The sequence below is a fragment of the Pseudorca crassidens genome, chromosome 7 (assembly GCF_039906515.1).
Source record: "Pseudorca crassidens isolate mPseCra1 chromosome 7, mPseCra1.hap1, whole genome shotgun sequence".
Taxonomy (NCBI): domain Eukaryota; kingdom Metazoa; phylum Chordata; class Mammalia; order Artiodactyla; family Delphinidae; genus Pseudorca; species Pseudorca crassidens.
In genome coordinates this window covers 50,498,319-50,518,464 of record NC_090302.1, presented here as the reverse complement: position 1 = coordinate 50,518,464, position 20,146 = coordinate 50,498,319, and the positions used below count along the sequence as shown (strand labels likewise).

General features: G+C 41.1%; 1 protein-coding gene across 4 annotated transcripts in view; it reads left to right on the top strand.

Annotated features, from left to right (window-relative positions):
• PIP5K1B (phosphatidylinositol-4-phosphate 5-kinase type 1 beta) overlaps positions 1–20,146 on the top strand; it is a 326,914-nt gene that overhangs the window by 156,464 nt on the left and 150,304 nt on the right. For all 4 annotated transcript variants that reach the window (XM_067744231.1, XM_067744230.1, XM_067744228.1 and 1 more), the window contains exons 4-5: positions 6,625–6,755; positions 18,678–18,795. In XM_067744231.1, coding sequence (XP_067600332.1) covers positions 6,625–6,755; positions 18,678–18,795 — 249 coding nt within the window. The remainder of the gene's footprint in view (positions 1–6,624; positions 6,756–18,677; positions 18,796–20,146) is intronic.

The following is a 20,146-nucleotide window of genomic DNA, read 5'->3' as shown; positions in this document are numbered from 1 at the left end:
CTAATATCATAGATGGTTTCCGTGTCAAGCTAAGGTACTTGGAGTTAATCCTGTGGTGAGGATACTACAGACCCATTAGAAGGCTTCGAGCAGGATGGTGACAAGATTAGATCTGTGCTTTTTAAAATATCACCCTGGTAATGTATATATTGGCTATAATCCTGTAATTAGGTTATCAGATCACCTTAGGGAGGAAAATGCTGTTGACTTGAAATGTTTTCATACTTCCTTTTAAAGCCGGTGATATCAGATTGCATATTAAGTGATCTAATTTCATAGACAATGTGCTGTAGAAAGCAGTTTCCTGTAACCAATGTAGGAGCATTAAAATCTTACTGTTGTCGGGATCATTGCTCCCCTAATAGTGGGCTTACATAGACGCTTAGTCTCATTGATAGTATCATCATTATTATCTCACGGTTCAAGTACGTCTCGGCTTCAGTCACATCCATCTCCTGCAGAGAAAATTCAGGCAGGTAAAGCAGTGCACACTGGTAGAGCACTGAACTGGTACCTTCTAGACCAGAATATCACTCCTGGCTCTACCACATACTAGCCAGGGGACTTAGGTCAAGTTCATCGTCCACAGCCACAGTTTCTTTATAAAATGGGCATTAAAACCCCACCTACCCGCATAACAACTGTGACAATCAAATGCAATCATTAAAAGGTAATATTGTGAAAACCGTAACATATTATCCAAATGCAAGCTGACCTTAATTTTCTTCTTAGTATTGCCATCATTGCTGAACAAAGTTGGGTTAGTAAAGAGGAACTATGAAATTAAGTGTGTGTGGTTTGCCTTTGTGGTGTGGTCTGGTTCTTTCTCCAAGTATCAGAGGCTTTAGAGGTGTTCCTAGTATCCACACAATGTGATGCCTCCGCTTAGCCCTTGAGAAAAAACCCCGAATTAAAAATAGACTCTGGCTGTGTTCTGAAATCTAAACCTATATGTTTTCACAGAGGTCAAAGGAGAAATGGTCACGTCTCAGCATATTTAGAGCATATGCAAAGCCACACAGAGAAAATTGGAGGCACTGAGTGTGTGTGTGCGAAGCTGCCAGCTCATTACAGACGCACTGCTCTGTTGGTGGCATCCCCGAGGAAGGAGGAGAGTTTTCTCTCAGAGTGTTCAGGGAAAGAGCTGCTGGTTCTAGAGGAGCAGACACCGGCACTACACACAGCAGGTTCTTTGTCATCATGATTTACTAGTCTGCTAATCAGAGACTCTCCAGCTAGCATTTCAAAGTGTTCTCGTAATTTTAAAGCACATCTTGCTCGAGAGTGATTGTGTCAGAAAATACTATGGTTTCTTCCATCCCGGCCACTGTGCCTAATGTCCAATGGGAAAATGTCAGGTAATGGGGCCTTTACTGCTGGTGGCTCTAAAGACCACATGCCACAGTGAATACAAGCGGACGTTTCCATGAAATAGACAAGATGCTTTTTAATTATACCCAAACACGTCAATGCTAAAGCATTTAATTTTACACAAAGATGGGGAGGAGGAAACCTTGAGGTGACGATCCTCCCATGGCAGCAGAATATCTCCTTTTGTTTCTTCCTCCCAAAGTTATCAGTAGTGACCTTAACAATGGAGTTCATACGGGTTTACCAAGTGGTTTACGGGTTTTTCTTACGCTTACCCATGGTTGGGTGTAATTAGAAGCAAATAAAATATTTTATCCCTATTTTCATCAAGAGGAATGGCTCCCACAGAGCTGCTTCCTTTGCTGAGGTCAAACAGCCAGACTTAAGACAGAGCTTCCAACTCTGATTCCAGGCTCATTTTGAAAAAAAAAAAAGAAAGAAACACTGAAGCAGCGCAGGTTTTACAGCCAGACTACCACGCGCTAACAGTGTGAGTGGGGCAAGTCAGTTAACTTTGCTGAGCCTTAGATCCCCACAGGTAGAATGGGTGTGATTGTCGCTACCCTTCAGTGTCCTTGGAAGGCTTAAATGAAGTCAGAGATTCTAACATGTACTTTATAACTTGGACTCAGGAGCCATACTCCCCAGGTATGAGTCCCAGCTCCACCTCTTCACTAGCTGTGTGACCTAGTGTAAGTTACTAAACCTTCCTGAGTCAGTAAGATGGAGATAATAATAGTACCTACCTCACAGGGTCGTTGCGAAGATACAAGAATTAATGTAACCAAAAGCACTTAGAGTAGTGCCTGCCTTTTTGTAATCATTCTATAAGTGTGTGCTAGGATTATGGTAGGTTGTGATTATAATTGTTGTTATCTATATATTAAGTGCCTGGCACAAATAGTTGATCAAAAAAGATTAACTTTATTATGATTTCTTTTATATCTCTCTTCAAAGCACTTGCATTTTAAGGAGCCTGAAAGGAAAGGAATAGTATTACAAGTCTGGTTTTTGGTTTAACTAAACAGATGTCAGCGGGGTCCTTTCCAAAATCTTATTCCTTCGGGGATTCAAAATTTAATCCTATACCACGGGACAGAGATTTTTTTAATGCTCCTTAGAGCAAGAGCACATGCTTGAGCCTCACCGCAGACCTTCAGAATCAGAAGTTCTGGAGATGCAACCCATAAGTCGCCTTTCTTTTTTTCAGTGCCTGATGACTTTTTTTTAAGACTTGCTTCTTAGAGTAGTTGTAGGTTAACAGCAAAATTGAGAGGAAGGTACAGAGGTTTCCCATACACCCCCTGTACCCACACATGCACAGCCTTCCCATTATCAGCATCCCCCGCCAGAGGGGTGCACTGTTACAACCGATGAACCCACGCGGACACATCATAATCACCCAAAGTCCATAGTTTACATTAGGGTTCACTCTTGGCGGTGTACATTCTGTGGGTTTAGACAAATGCATAATTATGTGCATCCATCATAAAGGTATCGTACAGAGTATTTTCCCTGCCCTGAAAATCCTCTGTGCTCCACCTCCCCTCCCCCAGCCCCTGGCAACCACTGATCTTTACACTGTCTCTGTAGTTGTGCTTTCAGTCTGTTTTAACAAGTGTCCCAGTGAATCCCCGACTTGCTAAGGTTTGAAAATACCAGATATATCCTCCTGCACCTTTGACCACCCTCTGTTCCTGGGGGTGTGGGAGGGGGGACGTGGTGGGTGGTTGACAAAGAATTGGGTACTCCATGTTTGACAGATGTTCCAGTCCAAGAAGCCCTAAGTGACTGAATTCAGCAGAAATCCAGGTAGTTCTGGAAGCAGAGTCAGGGTGGGGTGCGGGGAAGGAAAAGCAGTTTGAGAGCATGTGAGTCTGTTGATAGGTCTGGAACAGAACGTTTCGGGATGTTGGATCCTCTGGAAAATGCTGATGTCATGTCTTGTGCCATACTGCCCTGAGTGATGGATAGAAGAGAAATCTCTTGAATTTTTATGTGAGGTTAAAATGAGAAAAATTCATTTCAGCCTTCAGAAGTCAGAGCTATCGGTACAAAAGGTCACTGATGCCAATTGGCATTGCTGAGCTCAGAGCGGGAGTATTAAAATAGCAACTTTTTGTTTTTTAAGCACTGGTTTCACTATTTGGGCTTGACTCTCAGTCTTTTGCCATCTTGCTCTGGGATCATAAGTAAAAAAGAAAAACACCAAGATGTTTCTCTTACCTCCTACAGGGACAGGGATAGGTAGTTTTCCTCACCCTAAGGGTCGTGTAATATTTGCAGTGAAGTAAGCAGAGCGATTCAATGATGACTCCATGGGAAAGTGATTGTTACTGCTTGTAGAGTGGAGGTGCCTGAGCGGTATGAATGATCGTGGCCATTTCAAGGGGAGTTAGCAAGTATTTACTGGGGACCTCGCCCTGTGCAAGATGTGGTTTGTTTGGGGTTCAACCTTGGTTGACAGGATTACTGAACCTTGGGAGAGGAAACCAGTCTCGGCGGGGCGGGGTGGGGGTGGATTGGTTGTAAGATAAAATTTAGTTTGGTGCCGTATATACTGTGTTTGTGATGATAGAGTCGCATCCAAGTAGGTTTAAAACGTCTGAGAGTCATATGCATAGAGCTGTTAGTTCCAGTATTTGAAGCCATTAGGAATGGATTGATTGTCTGCATAATTAAGGAAATCTAAGGATCAAACTTTTAGGGGCACTGCAATTATAACAAATAAAATATGAGGGGCTTCCCTGGTGGTACAGTGGTTGAGAGTCCGCCTGCCAATGCAGGGGACCCGGGTTCGTGCCCCGGTCCGGGAGGATCCCACGTGCCGCAGAGCGGCTGGGCCCGTGAGCCATGGCTGCTGAGCCTGCGCGTCCGGAGCCTGTGCTCTGCAATGGGAGAGACCACAGCAGTGAGAGGCCCGTGTACTGCAAAAAAATACAAATCAATAAATAAAAAATATGAGAAGTTAGTGAAGACATGAGAGACTATCAGAAGAGGTGGAAGTGGGCCCAGGACCATGTTCTATCATAGAAATCAAGAGGATACATTTTTTCAAGGAGATATGTTTTTTTTTTGTTTGTTTTTTTCAGAAATGTTAGGAGATATGTTTTTTTGATGTTAAAAGCAAGAAGTAAAAAAAAAAAGCATGTGGGAAAGTGGAGATGGGTCTTGGATTTGCTAAGTGAAAATGATAACTCAAAAGGAATATTTTTTTAATAAAACATGATCTTTATTACATTCATTTAAGGCATGGTTTCTCAACCTCAGCACTAATGATATTTGGGGCTCGATAATTCTTCGTTATGAGCTGTCCTGTGCACTGCAGGATGTTTAGCAGTGTCCCTGGCCTCTACCCACTAGATGCCAGTAGTAACACCACCACCATCAGTTATGACAACCAAAAAATGTCTCCAGACAATGTCAGATGTCCCTGGTTGAGAACCACTGATTTAAGTATTTATTTAGCTCCTGCTGTGTACATGGTACTACATTAAACACTGCAAGGCATAAAAATATGCTACACTTTCACCCTTAAGAGGAATGCATTCTGATTTTCCTAAATTGAGTTATTCTGCTATTTCTCCTATTATGTTGGTTAAAAGTATTTATGTACACATGCACATTCATGTACACACACACACACACACACGTATGTTATTCCTCCAAGATAACATTGTCGATTTAATTATGGATTAATATTAGACAAGTAGTAAATTGGAAATATTGGTGTTCCAATGCTATGTGTTTTATCATAGATCAGTGAAGGAAATTTTGATTATGGACCCATGGCAAAACGAGTAAGCAGTTTTCAAATCAAACTTTATATATTCCATTTGCATTTCTCTAATGATTAATGATGTTGAGCATTCTTTCGTGTGTTTGTTGGCAATCTGTATATCTTCTTTGGGGAAATGTCTATTTAGGTCTTCTATGTCACCTCACACCAGTCAGAATGGCCATCATGAAAAAATCTAGAAACAATGCTGGAGAGGGTGTGGAGAAAAGGGAACCCTCTTGCACTGTTGGTGGGAATGTAAATTGATACAGCCGCTATGGAGAACAGTATGGAGATTCCTTAAAAAACTAAAACTAGAACTACCATACGACCCAGCAATCCCACCACTGGGCATATACCCTGAGAAAACCACAATTCAAAAAGGGTCATGTTCACTGCAGCTCTATTTACAATAGCCAGGGCATGGAAGCACCCTAAGTGTCCTTGGACAGATGAATGGATAAAGAAGATGTGGCACATATATACAATGGAATATTACTCAGCCATAAAAAGGAACAAAATTGAGTTATTTGTAGTGAGGTGGATGGACCTAGAGTGTGTCCTACAGAGTGAAGTAAGTCAGAAAGAGAAAAACAAATACCGTATGCTAGCACGTATATATGGAATCTAAAAAAAATTTTAAAAAATAAAGGTCATGAAGAACCTAGGGGCAGGACGGGAATAAAGACGCAGATGTAGAGAATGGACTTGAGGATATGGGGAGGGGGAAGGGTAAGCTGGGACGAAGTGAGAGAGTGGCATGGACATATATACACTACCAAACGTAAAACAGATAGCTAGTGGGAAGCAGCCACATAGCAGAGGGAGATCAGCTTGGTGCTTTGTGACCACCTAGAGGGGTGGGATAGGGAGGGTGGGAGGGAGGGAGACGCAAGAGGGAAGAGATATGGGAACATATGTATATGTATAACTGATTCACTTTGTTATAAAGCAGACACTAACACACCATTGTAAAGCAATTATACTCCAATAAAGATGTTTAAAAAATTTTTTATATATTCCAAAGGCTCAAATTATTTTTTGCTCTCTTATTTCTTATGAAGACAAACACTCTTCCTCATCCATAGGTATGTTACAGAACTTCTGATTTTTTAAAAAATGCAATGGTATCAATTATCCTTTGGTAGAAATTATAATTCTGTATATTGCAAGTGTTCTACCAAGTTTCTAAGTTCTTAATAAAAGAAAGATGGAGATTTTGGACTGTAATTTGACCTTAGGAACACTTATTGGAAAGATTACCACCGAAATAATTTCATGGCAAGGAGTGTCCTTGATGTTTGGAAAGTGCTCTCCCTTAAAAGAAGCAGCCTGTCATCTTTCCAAAGCTAGCTTCCTCTTTGCTTAGGAACAAGAAAGGAAATCTAACCTCACTCTCCTGTTTTTGCTGCTTGTGACATTGAGCAAGGCCCCAACTACTGAGGCTAACGCCAAAATCCTTGTTGTCCCTGCAGACTGCATCATCTGCCATCAAAGGTGCTATTCAGCTGGGAATAGGATACACAGTGGGTAATCTCACCTCCAAGCCAGATCGAGATGTTCTCATGCAAGACTTCTATGTGGTGGAAAGTGTGTTCCTACCCAGGTAAGAACGTTGTTACTTGTGATGATTTCCATGCTAAGGAAGCTTCGTTGTGACATCTCCATATTGAAGACTTTTCTACCAGTACAAGACTTTATTATCCATGCCTGTGTACATCGTGTACTGATGTTCATGTTAGACCTTTGGCTTGCCCAAAAGCAATCCAAATTAGTACTTTCAGTTGCGTCAGGTGTCTTGCGTTTGTATGTGGTGGTGGTAAATAGGGTTCATCCTTTGGGCCAGTTGTAATTGATTGGTTGTGATAATGCTTAGAAGACCCTATGGAGAAAGACTCTGAGATTCAGTGGGAAAGAGTACAGTAATCACAGAGTAATGTCTGCATAGGTTTAGAAAAAGAGGGCACCCAAGACGCAGCAGCTGGTGCCGAGTTTTTGCTAGCCCTAATTTAAAAGATGAGTTGGGGGATGCGCGTTTGGGCCTCCTGTCTGAGTACACTCATGTATCTCCTCTTTTAACTTGCCTCCAGAAAGCTTATGAGGATCCCCCTATTTTGATGCCATATTTGCAAAAACACCCAAGTTACCCATACATATCACGTCTCACTTTATTATACTGGGCGGGGGGAAGTCAAACTAATAAGTCTGAGATGGATGGTAGGGATGGTTGCACAACAATACGAATGGACATAATGCCACTCAACTATGCATTTTAAAATGGTTAAGATGGTAAGCTTTATGTTATACATGCTTTACCAAAATAAATAAATAAATAATTTATAAGTCTAATACTAGCTTAACATAGGAAGAGAACTACTCATGATTAAATTGGAAATGTAGCTACTACAGACAGGACTTTTCAAAAAAATAAAAATAAAGATATTTGATTTGGGGGCTTGGGGCCAATTATATTTTCTTTGGGGCTATGAGGATTGACTTGTCATTTATTTTAAAATAACTGTTTCTCTCCAAAATAAGCCAATTTTATTATCAATTATTATTTGGCTTGAGTGAGAATGGTTGGACTGACACTTTTCCTCTCAGTGTTCTCATTGTCTTATTTCTTTAAAAAACCTTCAGGGAGATGGTACTTACATTTATTTCTATGTCCAGGTGTCAACTGCCTAGAAATAAAACCTTTAGGTGAGGGTGTCCATGTAGCCACAACAGAGCCCATGGATAAAAGAAAGTCAGCTATGAACCCAGACAGCTTCATTTTGCTTTAAATGCTCTGGGCTGAAGAACAAAGTTGGTCTATGCAAGTTTTAAAGTTTGCTTCTCTAGGTTTCCCTAGCAGCCACAAGAACTAGTTTCCATGCAGAAAATGGACAACCCCAAGGCCTAAGATATAATCCTGTCTGCTCATGACACTGCTCTTCTTTCTATAGCTGGAAAATGTCCGTTGTGTTTGTTTTTAACAACCTATCATTCCAAAACAGTATGTATTAACTATTTTTTCTCTTTAAAGTCAGGAGGTTATGAGTTTATCTTAATCTTTTGGTATGTTCTGTTAGGCTCAAATTCCTGTGAATCAGGCTCAAAGTCCTGTAAATGTGTTTCCAGAATATTCTAATTCTCATGGTCTTCTAGGGCCTCTACCCAAATATTCCAACCTTATTTTTTTCTTCCACTGCAAAGAACAAGAGGAGCAGAGGCCTTTTGTAAGAGGCTGGCTGGCAGTGAGTTCAGGATGCCGGAGCAGTTACAGCTCAAGATGGGTGTACACAGAAGGGCAGGGTGCTGCATCCTGGCTGATCTTTTCTTCTCATAGTGTCCAATCAACAGAGCCAGCCATTGATGGGAACCGCAGGAAGGCATGGCCCAAGCATACGGTCCCCAGGCCGGCAGCATCAGCATCATCTGGAACTTGTTAGAAATGCAGATTCTTGGGCTCCCCCCAGATCAACAAAGTCAGATACTCTGGGTCTGGGACCCAGGAATCTGTTTTAACAGTTGCTCCAGGTGATTCTAAGCACATAAAAGTTTGAGAACCACCGAGCTAGCACATTGCTTCCCGTTTTAGGGTGACAGTTGTTCTAGTTGATACCAAGTTTTGTTCTTGGAGCTCATAAAACCCTAAATGATTTTTTCTTTTCTTTTTTTTTTTTTTTTGCGGTACGCGGGCCTCTCACTGTTGTGGCCTCTCCCGTTGCGGAGCACAGGCTCCGGACGTGCAGGCTCAGCGGCCATGGCTCACGGGCCCAGCCGCTCCACGGCATGTGGGATCTTCCCGGGCCGGGGCACGAACCCACGTCACCTGCATTGGCAGGCAGACTCTCAACCACTGCACCACCAGGGAAGCCCCCTAAATGATTTTTTAATTAATATCTTAAATATCAAAATTACATCTGTTTAGCAACTGAATGACATGTATGAGATACGTACAACAAGGAGCACATAACTGAGGTCTTCATAGGCTCTTTTAGGCCCTTTGAGTGCCTTGATTCCTTTTGTTCACTGACAATTTTTCATAAGCATACTGCATCGTTATGATTAAGACAAGAATGAGAGTTTTTTTCACTTTTTATTCAGGAGTAAGAAACCAGAGTTGGACCTGGCTGGCTTCTGTATCTTTGACCTTAACTCTATATTCCAGGATAGCAGCAGCAGCCGCTGAATGGCACACATGTCACTGGTGAGGGGCACCTAACTGACCCTATTTAGAGGAGTCCATCGTCACATTTAAAATACATCATTTAAAGCATATATAGCTTTTAAATGTCAATATGACATTAAATGTTTGATTCAGGCAAGAATTTCTTTCAGCAGATACTGTATTGTTTGTTTAAAGAACATATGTGCTCCAGATGCATTTATATGAAGCAGAAGAAACTTACATGGGGTCTTGTCTCAGTTTCCTCATCTGGGATCAGTTTCTTCATTGGTTTAGCAAAGGGATTGGGCCCAGTATTTCTCAATGGAGGTGCTATTGGCTTTTTTTGGATGAGTTAATTCTTTGTGCAAGACTGCACATTTGTCAACCCCAGTTGCCAGTTGCCAGTAACTGTAGCAATCAAAATGCCCCCCAAAGTGATGGATAAATTCAGTATCTTGATCATGGTGGTGGTTTCACTGGTATATGCATATGTGAAGATTAATAAACTTTATACCCTATTGTATGTCATTTATAACTCAGTAAAGGGGCCAAATAATGCTCCTTCCTTACCTACCCATATGCCTGTGGATGAGTAGAGAAAGGTGGGCAGGACTGGCCCTTGTTGAAGCAACTGAAACATTCTGAAGTCTCTGGTGGCTCTAAAATTCAATGCATTTATCTGGGTCATAGAACTAATTGATTAGGGTACCTTGAGATGTTTTAATTTACCACTGCTAGGAAGCTGCTGGTTCTGTTTCCCTTAGCAACAAAGTGCATTGTGTTATTTTTTTATTTCTTTATTTTAAAGTGGCTCAAAGTTATTTTCAGATATTATCTATTTGCACTACAGATTATTTCATTTTGTAGATGGAGAAAGCTCTGGACCTGTTTAAGACTTGAAGGATGATATAATACCCTTTTCAACTGTCTGATTCCATGATCTTCCAAGGTCACAAAGTAGATGAGTAAGAGAACCATGGTCATATCTTAATCTTTTGACCCCAAATTCTGTGCCATGATCAGAAACTCAGGGTTGCAGATAAATATTCCCATGTAAATGGAATTAGGAAGAAAGAGGATGTTTTATAATGTTTCTACCATGTAAACCTGAACCTGAACTGGCAACAGGAGGCAAAGTTTATGTGCCAACTATGGACCAAGCATAGTTTTATTAATAATATTTATATAATATGCATTATTCAATTATTGTTATTACTTTCATCTTTGCCATAAAAAAGCCATTTTATATATGAAGTAACTAAGGCCCTGGGAACCAACGTGATAAACCAAAAAATGGTAAAGCCAGGATTTGAACTCCGGGGTGGCTGGCTCCAAAGTTTTGTTTCTCCCGACACTATGGTGATAGAGCACAGGAACAGTATTTGTGCATTTTTGAATCAAAAAAAAATCTAGAATTATGAAACTAAATCTACCTGTCTGGCCCCTTGACAATCAGCTTGAATCCGTCCCTCTGCTCCCCTGCAGGAGACACCATCACTGCCTCCTCTGGAAAGCTGGCAATAAAAGTTTATATATCTTTCCATATTCAAGAATAATTATCTAACCAAAGACTTTGTAAAACTCCCCTGAATTTTCGTCTCCTCACTTATGAAATGGAGTTTAGCTTGCTGTGAGGACCATTGCAAAGCACGGACTGCCCTTAGATTGATGGACGCTCTTTGGGATTTATTTGAATCTCCAGGGAATACCCTCAAAGAGAGGAGAGAATTCCGCAGAACTACTGCAAGGGTGAAACATTATTCTAAATGACAAGCAAACATATATGTCAAAGGTCATATAAGTGTTGTCATATAAGTGTTGCCAGATATCAGTGCTAGACGTTATGGTTTTGACAGACTAGCCAACCACCTGCATTTCAAGTTTCACTGACATAAACTCATCCAAGAATCTGTCTGTACCAGGGGTCAGCACACTACAGCTCAAGAGAAAAAGCTGGCCCCCTGCCTCTTTTTTTAAATAAAGTTTACTTGTAACACAGCCTCGCCCATTCACTTACATATTGTCTGTGGCTCCTTTTGCACTACGACAGCACAGTTGAGTAGTCGCAACAAGACTCTAAAAAGATCGCCAACCCCTGATCTATACAGACATTCCATACCAGGTTTTATATAGATGTGGATAGAACACAAAGCTGCCAGAATATTTTTCTCTGGATTAAATGAGAGGTGTGACTGTCACTGGACAAGCCGATAACACAAGGTCCCTTCAAGTCAAAACTTTTTAAATATTTGTTCAACATTTATGTAGCGGGGCTGCGGAAAAATGATTTTCTGTCAATAAAAATTATATACCTCTTCCTTTAACTCAAAACTGAAAGATTTATTGCATGCACTGAATATTACATAACATTTTAACTTATTTGAAATTGCCTTGAAAACATAATTTCCCAGTGTGGTAATAACTACTTGGGAAGTTTAACATTTAGATGATGAACAACGATATCACATGTTCCCAGTAAACGACACCGCAGAATGCATTCTTTGGTTTTGGAATTTAAGCTGTCTTCAGCTACTGACTTTTAAAGACTGGCTGTCAGCTGATTCGCCTCAGAAGATGGTGCAGCCTCGTGTTTCACAAGGCGGCTCAGGGGTACCCATCACAGATGTGCTCAGCAGAAGGAGGTTGGCACCAGCAGGGGGGTATGTCTGTTATTTTCTTATGTTTGTTTTGTTTTTCCATTCAAGAGCACTGTCTAATTTGGCAAGAGAGAGGACCAATTTCTGTTTCACAGGTTAAATAGTCATATGTGAAACCTGTGCGATCTCTGCCTTGCCTGAGTTGGCAGAGGCAATTAATAATGCTTAAAGCTGCTTCTTCATACCCTGACTTACAAAGGTCTACTTTGAAGACTGGCTGCCACCACTAGTTTGTTACTGGACTGTAGTGTCACTTGTCCAATTGTATTGCACTTAAGTTTTCTTTGTCTCAGTATCACCATCTGTACATTAGGACAAAGGACCCTTCACTGATCCTGCCTCATGGGAGATGTGGTCATGTTTGCTGTGATGGTTAAATTTATGTGTCACCTTGACTGGCTAAGAGATGCCCAGATAGCTGATAAGACATTATTTCTGGGTGTGTCTGTGAGGATGTTTCTAGAAGAAATTAGCATTTGAATCAATAGACTGAGTAAAGAAAATCACCTCACCAGTTTGGGTGGGCATCATCTATTTCGTTGAGGGCCTGAATAGAACAAAGAGGTGGGAAAAGGGCTAATTCACTCCCTGCTTGAGCTGGGACATCCATCTTCTCTTGCCCTGGGACGTCAGCATTCCTGGTTCTTGGGCCTTCAGACTTGGACCAGGCCTTATACCATTGGCTTTCCTGGTTCTCAGACATTCGGGTTTGGACTGGAATTACACCACCAGCTCTCCTGGACCCCCAGCTTGCATATGGCAGATCGTGGGGCTTTTCAACCTCCATAATTGCATGGGCCGATCCCTCATGATAAATCTGTCACCTAGAAGTTGCTGACCCACTTGTTTTGCCAGGACGCCACAAACCCACTAACTGTCGGTTACAGTTTGAAATCAAGGAAGCTCACCATATATAAAATGCTGCCTCTAAAACCTCAAAGCTCTGGGCCTCAGCTCCAACACTGGACCCCTTAAGGGTCCTGGAGATGCTTAATCAGTTTCACCCCATTGCTTCGCACCACATCTCTCCACCCAGTGCCACCAAAAATGACGCTTGGCTATCAGGCTCTGAAATCACATACACAAAGCTGGGTGTTCACGGTACATACAGATGAGAACCCCAGCATGGCTAATCAAACGCAGCCTACCTGAGGCCCTCCTGGGGAAGTAATTGGGGTATTTGGGCAGGTTGTACCTGAAGCCTCTAACTGGATCCTGAAAAGGAAGACTAACCGGGGAACATTAAATTGAAGTTAAGGCAAAGCTGACTGCTTGTGACTTTTCCACTGCCCTGATGTGGATCTAATCTCCCCTCTTGTTTGTTCCTGACTAGCCTCAGTCAGTACTTTCCCTCCCTGGACTTTGATTTCCTTATCTGCTAAATGGGAAATTCCAGACGGTGGCTAATGCTTCCTCAAGCTTCAGCGTTGTATAATCCTAAACATTTATTGCCATTAAGAAATAACGTACTTTTGGACTTAAGACGAACACTAACTTTAAATTAAATGTAGTTAAATTAACAATTGAACACTCCTCCGAAGAGTGAATATCAAAATGCCAGAGCTGATCCATAATCAAACTTGGCTTCTTGGTGAAATAAGGGAGGAAAGGACAAGATAGAGAAAAGTACAGTTTTTTAGTTGAAGTTTCTTCCTCCTCTGGTGGAGTTAACAAACCCTTTCTTTAATAATTTGATAGGACAGTACTGTGTGTTGGCTTACTTGCTTAGGTTCTTACTTGGCAAAAGCAAGTTGGAAATCCCATGTCGGCCTCCAGATTTTTATTGGTGACATTTTACCAGCTCTTGGGATCCAGACATGTCAAACCCCTGGTGAAAACCTCACAGCTGAAATTTCCAAAGGCTCGATTTTATGCCAAGACAGGAAAGTGGAGTTTTTTCCCCCAATCACTACATAAATGGATTGAAGAAACATAAGCCTTAAATTGTGAAGAAGTCTGCTCTTCAGCAGAGTCCGTTTTTGCTGGAGAAGTCTAGGTGCTGGACAGTCTCCTGTGGGCTACCACCCAGGCTCCAGCAAGGAAAGCCTGCAGGAGTCTTTGGTGGACCTCTTCCACGGGCCAGCAGACTAACGCTGATTGCGGTTGTGTTACTGCCTTGGTTTAGCCTTTTGTGCGCGTGCAGAGGAGCCTCTGTGCTGGGCATCAGTGGACCAGCACCCACACTGGTACCCAGTAGGTCTGCCAGTGCCCAACCTGAGAAAATCAGGTTAGTGTCTGCTGGCTTATCCTCACTGCACCCGCTGTTTGGTGTTGCACTTGTGCCCTATACCTCCTGAGAAACTCCAGCTGGAGCCAACAGCCCATTAATTTGCATTTCCTGCAATAGAACTTCATTCATGCCGAGTTGGTATTTGTTACTCACTGGAGCAGCTTAATAAGCAGAAGCAAAGCCTTCTGCTGTGTGGTACCCAGTGTGCAGAGCTTTGTTTTGGGGTTATGGCTTTCACCCCTAACTTAAAAAAAAATTTTTTAATGTTGTAAATGGTAATATGTAGAAGGGTTAATCCTCATGATGCTTTTAGAAGAAATACTGTGAAAAGTGTCCCTTTCATTCCTGTGCCTTTATTACCTGTCTAACTCTAGTGGTCACTGTTACTTGGGGTCTGTATATCCTTCAAGGATTTTTTGTGCAGATACATGCCAGAGATATATTTTTTGCTTTTGTATGCAAATGGTGGCATGCCATACACAGTATTCTGCATCAAGCTTCTTTCACTTAATCTGTCTCAGATCTCACCACGTCAGTACATAAGCCTCCTCGTTCTTTTTTAATAGCTGCGTGGTATTCCAGCGTGTGGCTGAACCATAATTACGTTGACTGGTTCCCTTCTGAGAGACATCTAAGTTGCTTCCAATCCTTCGTCCTTACAAACAGTGCTATAATGAATAACCAGGTACAAACATGTCATTTTGTACAAACAGCAGTTTATCTGTACTGTAAATTATAGCCATGCATTTGCTGAATCAAGAGTTATGTACATTTGTCATTTTGACAGGAGTTGTGAAAATGTCCTCCAAAGGAAAAGTATCAATTTGCTTTCCCACTAATAGTGCCTCAGGGTACCAGTCTGCCTTGAGCTATATCAATGTTTTAAATTTCTGCCCATCTGAGAGAGAAAACGATATCTCGGTGACCGTTAATTTGCATTTATTCCATTATAAGTGAGGTTGGACACCTTTTCATATGCATAAGCCATTTATGCTTCCATTTCTGTGAAGTGCCTGATTATACCCTGGGCTATTTTTTTTACATATATAACTTTTCGGTCTTTTTCTTTGCTGTATTTTGGAGCTCTTTGTATTGGGAGATTAGCTCTTTGTGATATGAGTTGCAAATATTTTCTCATTTTGTCACTTTCATTTTCCCTTTTTTTTTTTTTTTTTTAAGCCAGTTAGTCACTTCATTCTCCACGTGACATGTCCAACCCTGGGCTGTCTCCCGTCAGCACACAGCCTTAATCATCCAGACACACTGAGGGCTCCCCACTTGCCAGGTGCATGGCCTTTCATGTTTCCATCCACTTGGCCATGTTATTTCTAGAGGCTCAGTACCAGGCCTCAGAGAGCACAGCTTGTAAATGGCAGAGATGGAACTGGAACCCAGGTGTCCCTGGACCACAGGGAGTTAGGAGCATCTTAACTCCCATACAGGGTATCCAGTATAATTTAACAGAATGCAAAGTCTTAATGTTTGTCAAAGGAAAGCAGAATTCATAAGCTAAAACCTACTAAGAGAAAAAAAGTGGCAATGTTTTATGATCCACTATTAGGGAATGTTCCTCTCCATTCAGGCAAATGGAGAGGTTCAAGCTTGTATAACCTCAGCAGTTAATTATTAATATATTGTTAGTTATGCTGTGAAGAAATTGCCACTTTCTCTAATGCCTGTGTTAAGTATTATCCCTGCCCCCTTTTCATCATCTCCATTTATACAAATACAATTTATTGATGACCCCATAGAGGCAAGCCTGCCTCACAGTTGACCCATACCATTCTCTGTATCTTAATGTGGCCCAAAGCTAGCTAGATTTTTCTCATTTTTAGTGATGCGGTGGCTTTTAATACGAGCTGTGTCAGGGTGGATACCTAAAGAAACGAATGTTCCCTTTCTCTAACCAGAGATGTTCTCTGTGTGTGTGTGCGCGTGTGTGCGTGCATGTGTCTGCCTGTCTCATTGCCAAGGAAACCTAACACTCTCCTTTTTACACCATTGCTAAATAAACCATAGTACTCAGGGAGATGTGAATCCAAGGAAAACTATTGTAATTAATACTTGCTTCAGGGAAAGGTGAACAACTCAAGAAGCTCAGAGTTACCAAAAATGAAAATGATAATAAAAAATACTGTATCCTCAGGGGCTTCCCTGGTGGCGCAGTGGTTGAGAATCTGCCTGCTAATGCAGGGGACACGGGTTCGAGCTCTGGTTTGGGAGGATCCCACATGCCGTGGAACAACTAGGCCCGTGAGCCACAACTACTGAGCCTGCGCGTCTAGAGCCTGTACTCCACAACAAGAGAGGCTGCGATAGTGAGAGGCCCGCGCACTGCGATGAAGAGTGGCCCCCGCTTGCCACAACTAGAGAAAGCCCTCGCACAGAAACGAAGATGCAACACAGCAAAAATTAATTAATTAATTAATAAACTCCTACCCCCAACATCTCCTTAAAAAAAAAATACTGTATCCCCTCTAATAAAATCTTGGGACCCCCAACTGCATGGAAATAAATCATTTAAAGAATAATTCCATGTAAGTGGAACGGGTGTTTTATTTTACTCTTGAATGTTGAAGGTGATCTGCTGTAATGGAATGAATTGCTTTACATGAGATTGAAAGGAGAAAACAGAGTGGAACAAATTAAAAAATTGGCAACACTCTTAACCCGCTGAAAATAGCCTGCTTCAGAACCCAAGGCATTGTGATTATTTTTACTTGCTTGCAACAGTGAAGAAGGATGTCAGAGGTCATTTTGAACCTCTGCTTTTACCTCTTATGTCTACATAGCGCATGTTTTCAAGTTATATTCATATAAGTTCCAAAATTATTCCTTTTGGCAATCCCATAAAAGCTGTAACTGAGTGCATGTCTCCTCATAAATCCCAAAATATGGAATGAGGAAATGTTTGAATACCATACCTGGGTGTCATACAAGCATTATGAATATTCAGCTGTACTTACTTAGGGCAACAGTAGCCATTTAAGTGAGCAGGTGATATGGGGGCTCTTCCATACATGAGCTCTTCTCCCAGGCAGCCTCCGTTCCTGTGTCACACCCCTCCTGTGTGTGCCTTGCTGCTGCTTGAGTGCAGTCCTGGCCTTTCCAGATAAGATTTATTATAAGAGGATGGCCCCTAACAACACAAGCCAACTATTTCCTCTGGAACTCACCAAAAGGAACAGTCATCTGTAACCATGCAGGGGAAAACCTGGCCACACTGGATACATTGAACAGATCAAGGATGGTCTTTGACTATGGTGATTTTGACTTTATATGTTGACTTTTGAACCTAAGCTTCACCTAAGGATCAACTTTACTGAATTAGCATTATCTTGAAAACTCATTTTTTCCACTCAAAAAATACTTATCGTCTACCATGTGTTAGGTGCTGATACAAAATTCTGACTGACCTCAGCAAACTTAAATTGTAGTAGATTCCAAGTGCTTGTTGTGTGCTAAAAGCCTTTTTATTTGCACAGTTGATTCGTTTAACATCCATGAAAATCAGCCTTCAGTGTCCCGTCTAGAATATGGTAAAAAGAGATCCTGAAACTCTACATAAAAGTATATTATTCTACTGCATTGTTCCAATTTCTTACAATGAAGGATTAGGTGACTTTTCTGATGTCATGTGAAATATATCTAGTCAAAGAATAAAATGAATGGTAAACATCGTAAACATCAAAATTCAGGGTAGTGGATGCCTCTGAGGAGAAGGAAGGGTATATGATCAGTAAAAAGTACAGAAGGCAATTCAACTATATGAATAATATTCTTAAGCAGCATTTTAGGTTCATGAGTATTCACTGATTTCTTTATACCTTTTATATATCATAAATTTTGCAAAAAATTTTCAAAGGTGAACCCAGAAGAGGGAAAAAAATATAATGATATATATGGGAATGGAAATCAGGTTTTAAAATCCCTAAAATATCTAAGGTCTTTTTCCTGTAACTATGGATGTAAGAAAGAGTTCAGATTCAGGACCCATCTATTTCCACTGTGATGGTTCTCTCTGTTGGTGAGATATTTTCTAAATCATTTTACTTATTCCTAGTTTAAAATGTTTATCCAACATTTAAAATTCATTGCCAAAAAAATGCATTTTTGGCATTGCTCCAAACACTGAGCCCTGGATCTTATACCTAAAGCATTACAACAGTGGTTTCATTGGGGAAAATGGAGAGATTTTCCCAAGAAGGAGGCAGAGGGGGATGATGAATTTTCTGGTTAAAGACACACTGTGATTGGCAAGGGATGCCTGCTTGGAGTGGCCCTTGCTGCGTTAGCATCTGTTTTTACCTGATGCCCATTGGCCTTTGTGACATGAGGTTAGAGAGACCCAGTATCAAGGGATGTTTTCCTAGAGGGGAAATTGGCACAGGACAAATAGAGCTAGAATTTGAAGTCAAAATTGTCTTTGCTAATGTTCCTTCTCTCTCTCTTTCTTTTTTTTTCTTTTTAACATTTTAACTGCAGTGAAGGGAGCAATCTGACCCCAGCACATCACTACCCAGACTTCAGATTTAAGACATATGCTCCACTAGCATTCCGATATTTCAGAGAACTTTTTGGTATCAAGCCTGATGATTACTTGGTAAGAACCTATCATTTTCCTTCCTTCTCCAGAAATGTGTGACGTCAACATTTTTCTCATAGCAACAGTGACAAGTGGCTTGTGTCTCTTATTTTACAAAGCTCTGGAGCATAGTAAAAGTTCCAGGTTTCATAAGGATTATAAATTAAGCTTCAGGAAATGTAGTTTGACTCTGCAGCTCTTACCTGATAGCTACAAAATGTGCTATGGTAATTGATATTTGAATAAGTGGGGTATCGGTTGCTACTTCAGATAATTATTCTAACAGATATATTATAATTAGTTATAAAGACTCCTGTGAATTTTGCTGATTGGATTCTGTATGAAAGCCTTCCTATTTTAATTGACTTATTTATACCATTCGTCTCAAACCTGCCTTGGCCCACAGCCATTTTCACCTTGACCTACAATTTGAATATGATTTTAAAGCAGCTGGATAGTTTTGTTTTCAACAGCTCTTCATGCCGGCTCTTTGTAGAGGTGTTTTTGTTTGGTACCAGAACATGTATTATCCTTAGGCCTCTCTCTTCTCCCTGTCTGCCTCCTTGCACACAGTGGGTACAAAGACAGCCGCCTTATTGTGAGGATGTCTGATGTGACCTCAGAGTTTTACCTTATTCCTATTCAAGAAGCCAGGAGCTCTCTTTCTGTTCCAAGAGAAAAAGTGGTTTATCTCATAATTTGATCACTGTTAACACCCTGGGGCTCTTGAAAATTGGTTTTCAAGAAGCTTTAGGAAGGATACCATCAAATAGTTATTGTTCATCCCATTCTGAATGATCTTAATAAGACTTGAGCCAGATCCTAGAAGAATCCTTTGCAGAGGAAGTACAGCAACATGTGTTACTTGTTAACAGAGAGTATTTAAACTGTATCTTATAATTTGGGTAAGGTATAAATGGTTAACTTCAGAGCTGATTCTGTTCTGGGCTGATGAAAACCCACGAATTTAGCTGGGCCCTAAGAAAATAACATGACTTCTGCCTGATGAATGAGAGAATACTGGTTCCTCAAGACACATTAATAAGTCTTCACAGAGCATGAGAACTGAGTAGAAAGTCCTTGGGTGCCCTGCTGCCCTTAAATGTGCACTGATACAACTCAACATCAAAAATAAATAAATAAACAACCCAATTTAAAAATGGGCAGAGGATCTGAATAGACATTTTTCCAAAAAAGACATACGGATGGCCAACAGGCACATGAAAAGATGCTCAACATCACTAATCATCAGAGACATGCAAATCAAAACCACAATGAGCTATCACCTCACACCTGTCAGAATGGCTATGTTGATCTCTGCCTCACCACACCCCTTTGATGGAGAGACTAGGTGCCTCTACCCAGCATT